The sequence below is a fragment of the Gavialis gangeticus genome, unplaced genomic scaffold (assembly GCF_001723915.1).
Source record: "Gavialis gangeticus isolate Ggan-Ray unplaced genomic scaffold, GavGan_comp1, whole genome shotgun sequence".
Classification (NCBI taxonomy): Eukaryota; Metazoa; Chordata; order Crocodylia; family Gavialidae; genus Gavialis; species Gavialis gangeticus.
The window spans coordinates 1203634-1212134 of NW_017728982.1; the positions used below are offsets into that span (position 1 = coordinate 1203634).

At 53.1% G+C, this 8501-nt stretch overlaps 1 protein-coding gene across 2 annotated transcripts in view; it reads right to left on the reverse strand.

Annotated features, from left to right (window-relative positions):
- Positions 1 to 8501, reverse strand: part of CEP164 (centrosomal protein 164) — a 67702-nt gene that overhangs the window by 38322 nt on the left and 20879 nt on the right. The window contains exons 9-11 of one of the 2 annotated variants that reach the window (XM_019512240.1): positions 6585 to 6695; positions 3888 to 4316; positions 2081 to 2155 (exon numbers count right to left, since the gene is read on the reverse strand). In XM_019512240.1, the coding sequence (XP_019367785.1) occupies positions 2081 to 2155; positions 3888 to 4316; positions 6585 to 6695 (615 nt within the window). The remainder of the gene's footprint in view (positions 1 to 2080; positions 2156 to 3887; positions 4317 to 6584; positions 6696 to 8501) is intronic. The other variant, XM_019512232.1, reaches the window with a different exon arrangement.

Below are 8501 nucleotides of genomic sequence, written 5' to 3' on the forward strand. Positions count from 1 at the left end.
ATCTCGGCAACATTTGACTTCCATAGTATGTAAAGCTTTTAAATATATTTTGAAAGAATAATTAAACACATGGCCTGGATGACAGACGATGCCATGTTTGCTTGTGATGGGACAAAGCCAGGAGCTCCCTTCTTGTTCTGTGTACTATGTTCCTAGGAACCTAGTACAAAAAAAACTATCAGAAAAAAATCACTTGTAGTTTACCTGGCCCCATACCATAACTCATCTTGGTTAATAATCCCTGGGATAAGGCTAATGTTCTGGGAGGGTTTTTATAGATAGGTTCAAGGTTTATGACTCCTGATGAGTGATTTTGTGTGTGTCCATTTTTGGGTGTACAGTGTGACACCTTAAAAGACCCTGGTGATGCACCTGGGGAGGAACAATCGGCACCATACATACAGGCTGGGGAACTCCCCTCTTGTCAGCACGGAGGTGGAAAAGGATCTGGGAGTCATTATTGACTCCAAGATGAACATGAGTCGGCAATGTGGGGAGGCGGCTAGGAAGGCCAACTGCACCTTGTCGTGCATCCACAGATGCATCTCGAGCAGGTCCAAGGAGGTGATCCTCCCCCTCTATGCGGCACTGGTCAGGCCGCAGCTGGAGTACTGCGTCCAGTTCTGGGCGCCGCACTTTAAGAGGGATGTGGACAGCATCGAGAGGGTCCAGAGGAGGGCCACTCGTATGATCAAGGGACAGCAGGGTAGGTCCTATGAGGAAAGGTTGCGGGACCTGAACCTGTTCAGCCTTCAAAAGAGAAGGCTGAGGGGGGATCTTGTGGCCTGTTATAAACTGGTTAGGGGGGATCAGCAGGCGCTGGGGGAGTCCCTGTTCCCCCGAGCGCCGCAAGGAGTGACCAGGAACAATGGTCACAAGCTGGCGGAGGGAAGGTTTAAGTTGGACATCAGGAGGCGCTACTTCACGGTCAGGGCGGCTAGGGTCTGGAACCAGCTTCCATGTGAGGTGGTGCAGGCTCCCACCCTGGGGGTTTTTAAGAGGAGGTTGGATGACCACCTTACTGGGGTCGTTTGACCCCAGTGCTCTTCCTGCCATGGCAGGGGGTCGGACTAGATGATCTGCTCAGGTCCCTTCCGACCCTAGAAACTATGAAACTATGAGCTTCAGCTGAGCAAGCTGACTTCATGCATTTGCTGCCCTTCCACACCCCACCCAATACACAGCCCACAGACAGGAACCTGAGGGTGAGCACAGTGCTGGAAGTGGTCCCACGGGTCTTTGTGTCCACTGGCCACCGTTAACTGAAGGAATGCCCCAAACCGCCACTTCAGTCCCTCCCCCACATATACAAGGCACAAAACCCACAACCCTGAGAACACCCCAGCACATGCCAGAGGCAACAGCAAGAAAAAGGCCAGCATTGCCAGGGCAACCACAGGGAAGCAGCTGATTAAACCTGTGCCCTGAAGATCCCAAGAGAAGGACTGTGCCCCACACTGCAGAGGATAAGATACTTGCCCCTTTTATATCATCTCCAGTTCCCCAGTGGACAGACCTCCCCTGACCATGACTGTACCCCATGCCTCCTGCACAAGACTCTGCAATACCCCGACTTTGCCTGTTCCCCTTGTCTGTATGCCCACCTCATATCATCCCATAGCCCAGCCTTCCCAACACACCAGTCTCACCCATATTCCAGGCCTCAGCAGGTAACCAGCACCAAAACACCTGCTCAGGCTGCTCAACCCCAAGCTGTGTCTGGCTTATGCACGGGGGAGGTCTGGCAGCTTGGGAATCAGAGCTGGGGTTATGCCTCACTCTGCCACCTACTCACCACAGGACATCAGCCCAAATTTAATCACTCTGGAGGTCCAGCTTGCTCTGTCTTTAAAGCACCAGAGGCTGAGACCAGTCTGACCTGCTCAGAAATGCTTCAAGATGCTTAGGAGCCAGGCAAGCATGCTGCAAAATGTCACATGGGGCTGAGGCACAACAGCCAGGGGACCATGTAGTAGCTTGGATGGCAGGGCTGCAGGATGCAGGAGATGCCACCTATGCAACTGGCCGAGTGCTCCCAGAAGAACAAAGCCCACACCCCAGGAACCGGTCCCTGACTCACCATAACCTGCAGCAGCTGGGGATCCACATGGTTAGCAAGGGGCGCATCCTTCCCATGCTCGCTGGCCTCAGAGTCCTTTAAAAACCCAGAAAGGAAGAAGTTACAGCATGCACCTGCTGCCCTCCCTGTTCCGTGGGCATGCCCAACACGCAGGAGGACAACGGCTGAAACTTGGGAAGTCAAGCCAACTGCTATGCACCAGGGAGGAAGAAAGCAGCCACCCCCAAGTCTCTGGGGCATCCAGGGAAGACCTTTCCAAGGGTGCAAGCCACAGACTTGCCTAAAGCACCATGTGATGCAGAGAAAGGACTTTTGGAAAATGGAGGGCTAGGAAAGAGCAGGGAAGGCTCTTCAGATGAGCTGCCAAACACATGGGCTTCCCGAGGAAAGGCCTTCCCGACCACCCATGCTCCTGCAGAGCCTCTGACAACCCCATACACTCCTCACTCCAACCACTGTTCCCTGCCTGTCTCTAGCTTGTCACTCAGCTCCCAGACTCGTGTTCCTCTATCCATTTTACCATCCAGATAGTGCACTACGTCCTATGACTGGCAATCAGCCCTCATTAGCAATGCCTGTGCAACCCCTACTCCTAGACACACATGTGGGCCTGATCAGGATGATGCTCAGAACAACACAGCACTACAGCGCTGAGATGGGCTGCAGTGCTGCTCCAAAGACTATGGCCAATAACAAGTATGGCTGCTAACAGGAGCGGCCCCACCGGTCCCACTCCCCAGCACTAGTGCCTGCTTAACTCTGGGCCCCTGAGCAGTCTCACTGGCTTCAGCAGGTCTGCTCCCACGAGTGACGCTGGACATGCATGCAAGGCCTTGGAATCATAGAGCCATAGGGCTGGAAGGGACCTTAGCATCTCAGGGCCTTATCCTGAGAAGCACCGTCTAGGTTCTGCATTGTAACTTCCAAAGCCCTTGTACAGAGAAGGTGCCCTACAAATACTCCATAACAGCCACCAGGAAGAGACAGCCCCGGACTGTGGCGAATCACTTCACCACGGCTCTAATGCCTTTGGACGCCTGCATGTGCATGGCACGCCCAGCTCCTGTGTGTGTCCCCTGATTCAGCTCAGGCACTCAAACTGCCTTGCTGGGCCAGCACAGGCTTTGCTCTCACCAGGGACCACACTAGAAAGCACCTTCTGCTCTCCGGCCAGTCAGTTTTTGGGTCTCTCTTCAAAAAGGGTGGGGAAGGTAACTTGGCTACCAGGAGGCACTGTAGACAACCCACAGCTCTGGAAGCAACCTCAGTAGTTCGGTCCTCTCCCCTATTCCTACAGCACCTCCCCCTTCAGAGCTGTGACACCACAACTGGCAGCACTTTTACACCTTTGCCCCCTCCCCCTGCACAAGCTGAGAGAGAGAACACAGAAGGGGAGTGACGAAGAACCACTGACAGCTGGGCTTGGTGTGAACTTCGCTGTAAAACCTGCTTACTCAGTGTAGGAGGCAGCACTGAAAGATTCAAAAGCAGTGTCCCGGTGCCGTGTTTCTGCCTGTCAGGCACTTTGAACAGCACTTTGCATGCATATCAAAGTAGGGTTCCCTAGCTCAAGGCTGGGATTTTGTAGAGAACTGCAATCCCCTCCAAGAAACGCATCAGCGCCTAGGGAAGTGCTTACACACACACGCTTCACTCCAAGCCACCTGCCTACATCCCACCAAAGGCAACAGGATGTAAGCACGTGCTGAAAGTGCCTTCCTATACCTGGGTCTCGGAAAGCCGGGGAGAGGGCAGGACAAGCCAGACCTCTCGCACAAAGCCCTGCCCAAGCAGGCCAATTCCTTACTTCTCCAGCCTCCAGCTTGCTGCCTGTTTGCAAATCAGCTGCTTCTTCCCTTGCTTCACTTGCAACCTTCCCATCGATGGACACAGTGTCAACAGTGACCGCCAGGCTTGCTGGCTGATCTGCCTCAGCAGCTCCCACATCTGCAGATGCAGCACTGGACGGCCCACGACTGCTGGCCGGGTCTGTCCCGGCTGTCATCTTCTCCCCCAGAGTGCCTGGCTGCTCCTGAGCTGCTGAGATTTCACCTTCTACCTTAGCATCCTCCTTTTCCATTAGCTCAGTCCCAGGGGGTTTCCCATCACACTCCTCTTTGTTTAGGCCAGACAGGCTGCTGTCAGCATCTCTGTAGAGTAGTTTATCTGGAGTCGGAGGGCACGCACCAGCAGAGGACTCCTCTCCTTCAGCATGTCTTGCTTGTAAAGATTCCTTCTAGGCAGCAAGTTAAAGACAATTACAGCTGCACTCTGTGAACGCTCTCCCCCAGCTAGGGGAAGGTTTTTATTGCCAAAGCGGGGCTACATACTCCTACGGGAAGAAGGATGGCAAAGCTCAGGGTACTTCAGTGAGGTTGCTTTTAATTTATTCCCTTTTTGGGAAAAGGGGCCTCATTGTGCTCAATGCATTTTATCTCCCAGGGCTGGAACTGGCTTTTACTGAGCGGCTCGCACATTCTACGGATGCTAGCAGGCATGCATTAGGGATGGGGTTACAGCGACCGCAGGCCATGCCTTGCAGCAGCACTCACAAAACCTCAGTCTGTTTAGTAGCAGAGAGTTGTTTCCAAAGGACAGTGCTTTTGGGTCTGTAATTTTTGCTTGGAACCATCACCTAAGAGGAGGTAAGGCAGGGTGTGTCCAGCACAGTGCCCTCTTCAGCATAGGCCCAAGACCTGGCAGGAATTAAAGGCGCAAGTCTTCAGGCTCAGGAGGACAAAACCAACCAGAACACAAAGGCTGGTGCCCTGGGACTGTCTAGAGCTCTCTGCATGGAAAGGGCCCCCAAAGATCCAGCAACGTGGCCTGGCAGCAGGGGTTTGGGACCCTCATGGTAGCACAAGACCTGGACAAGCAGGCAACGTCCCTCATCAGCATGCACGGAGCCACCTGAAGCACAGGTGTTTCGTTACCTCTGTTTCGTTACCGCTGCAGCAACAAGCCTCTGTACAGCGCGTACCGTGCACGAGTGGCATGTTTTATGAGGGATTTTTTTTTTACTGTGGTGTTGCTTTAAAGCATCGGCTGCAAGGATCCCTACAGGCTGTTGCTCCACTGAGAGAACTTCTTCAGCTCCAGTCAGCCGACCTATTAGTCAAGTTAGGGAAGGGCAAACAGCAACCAAATCACTTTCCCCTAATGCTGCACTTCCAAGTGTCACCAGCAATTGAATGGGGAACGGAAGGAAAGCCTCAAGCCCATCTGCACAGCAGCTCCGTACCCAGCTAACGGTCCTATAAGCGTGCCGTGCTCTAGCTGGCTGGCCTTCTGGGGCTTGCCAGGGTAAGCAAGGGCTGGGAACTGATTTTACAATCTGGACGATTATCTTCCCTGGTCTCCTTGGCACTTCCCCCTTATGTGTGGATGTCAGTGTGCCCAAAGAGACGTGTGCCCACTGGCTGTGCCTCATGGGATGGTTTGCTCTGGAATTTACCCTTTTCACCACCAAACGTGCGAGAGAGTGTCTTTTAGGAAGGGCTACCCCACAGCCACGTTCACCCCTCTCCAAGTGGACTGCACAGGGTCCTGACCGCACAGCACGACACATGGACCAAACAGGAACTACTACTATTCCCACCACACAAACAGGTACGCTCTTCCCTCTGATGGGCACAGGCACCCAGCAGCATTCACTGGAGCACTGGTGGGGCCTCTGCATACAAAGAGGCAGATGTCTCTTAGGACAAGCTCACATGAGCCAGTGGCACAGCTCAGAAACTGGTTTTTGCACAGCCTCGAGGACAGGCATGGGAAGCCTGGCTGCAATGCTGCATCTGACTGATCGCTACACACAGCTCTACACAAGACAGCTATGCATCTCTCACACAAGCAAAGCCTCCATTTTGCAAGGACAGAGCAAGTCCTTCTAGGCATTCGAGTGCTAGTCAGGTAGTAATTGGCTCCAGCTGGTCCTCCTGCAAGTTGGCACATAATCTACCTGCAGCTGAGTGACACGGTGTGCAACTCCTGCCCATCAAGTAAATTACTCCTGAACAGAACGCCCCCGGCCATCAGCACAGATCTGAAGCAAACCCAGCTACATGGACGGGGCTGGATTTCAGGAAGCAAGTCTTGGTCTGCAGCAGTATCCTGCTCAGTGCACACAACAGTGCAGCCGTGTCACCCTCTGGAACGTACATGACTTTCATGGGCAGGATCACCGTGCAGGGAACTTATCTTTATTTTGCTTTCAACGAGCAAACCAAATGTGAGCTCTCTGGCTTTTGCTGCGGGAAGCCAGAGTCACGAGTTAAGGCTGTTCTCAGACAGAGCAGCCCACAGAACGGGGCAGGTTCTGCGGCTGTCAGGAGGGATGCCTTCCCTGCTGCTTTGCAGGGTGGTAAGTCTTTCTCATGCACTGCCAGGGGACAGAGCCAAATAATGCAACCCCAATGCCACATCATAGCACTAGAAGCAAGCTATTTTCTACTCGAAGCTGCAGTGACATCACGCAAACCAGTGATGTCAAAGCGCCACTGGTCACCTCTCTCAGACTTCCCGTTTCATCGGCAGAATTCCTCTGGTGCTGGAGCTTGGGTTCTGTGACGTCAGCTAACTGGCTGCCACAGCTGTCCTCCTCTGCTTTGCAGCTGCCCTGATGAACGGGGTAACATCTGCTAGCCAACATGCCCCTGCCGCCCTCTGAACACAGGGCACTTGCTCATCATGGCTTCCTCCCCTCCCGCCAGTACAGCATGGACTAACAACCCGGAGAGGAATTTAGCATTTTGCATCTTTCTTCTTACTGATGCTGTCTTAATGGCAGACAAATTACATTTCCAGAAGAAAGGCAGAAGTGTCACCAGTAGGGAATCCCTTGATTCCCCCCACCTGTCTCTGGAACATAATGGAGCTGGGTGGATTTTGAAACTCTGAAAGGAGCAGAATCCAGAGCCCTTCAATGCTGGACTCAGGCACCTACTTCCCACAAGTTGTTCATGAAAATCCCAGGGACAGCACTAGATGTGCCACACCCCCCCCAGCCCCAACCCACCCACCCCCGTCTCTGCAGAATGCTTTACTGCGTCGCTCTCCAGGTTCACCTCCTTGCCATGTGAACACAGCCTGGTAGCAGATTATCCAGACCACTGGCACAAGAGAGCAACAATTCTCCCCAGAGACCCCTCCACAGGGGAGCTTCAGTGCAAGGCTGCACAGATACCGAAAGGGGACAGGGAACCCATGTGTGAAGATACAGTCACAGCAGCTGCCAGTGGGTGAGCCTGGGCTGGATGGTCCTCAGTCAAAGTGCTTCCTGTGCCCTGCTTAGCAGCACGCAACCCAAACTCCCAGGAGCCAAGCTGGTCCCACTACATGAGTTTTAGGGCTGCTGCTTGGTGAACAGTCAAAGCACTGGCCATTTAAACACATCCATGGTTCTCCCAAGCACTCCCCAGAGCAGGGGCTCACCCCACCAGCCTGAAAGCACTAGGTCGCTACAGACATTTTTAACTATGCTCTCTGCTATAGTGAAAAGAACAGCGGTGTGAGCAGCCTGTGCCATTCCTGCCCTCAGCCAGCCAGCGCAGTCTTGGTGTTTTAGGGACAGCTGGGGAAAGGTGCGATTTCCTTGGAATAGGCAGTGCTGCTCTCACACACGGCCCGGCATGAACACTCGCAAGCATGCTGCACTGCACGGTTTGGGTACAGACAGAGTTCTCCCTCCAAACATTACCATCCGGTAAAAAATATCATTGCTGGCTTTTATTTTTCCATAGCACAGACAGACCACATGACCCCTGGAGTTGATCTGGAGAGAAATCTCCTCACCATGCACAGCACCAGACCCCCCCGGACAGTCCGGCTGTTTGCTATCTTGCACAGCATTTGCCATCCACTAACGCCCAGGCAGGGGCTCTCAGGCCCTCTCCATATGCTCCAACATCCTCAAGTGTGCCTAGGCATGTTAATGCCACTCCACAGCAATTACCATGTGAACTAGAGATACCGGCAAATCCATCCAAATGGGCTCAGAAACTAGTTAACCAGCATTAGCCCATCATTTCCAGCCCCACTAAGCACCCCTGTCTTTAGAAAAGGTGCCGGTTCCATAGGTACAAATGACTCATGATGGAAGAAAACACTCTCCAGTTCTTCAGCCTCTGGCTTATTCTAATGTTTCACCCCAGTCTCTAATTGAGTTACTCCTTTCCCTCTCCCTCATTCCAACCACCACCCCTAGAGAGCGCTGGATTTGTTCCCAGCCGTGCTCCTTGCTCTGGACTGGCTCGTTTAATTTGGTAGTCTCAATTCTCACCAAACACCCCTGCACTTTGGCACGGCACTAACACTATTGCTTAGTGTCTCTGGACATGGACTCTTTGCTTCTGATCCCTGCCTGGATTCTTACCAGCTTGGTAGGCAATCCGGCTTCTTTAATGCTTCACTCCAGCACTTCATA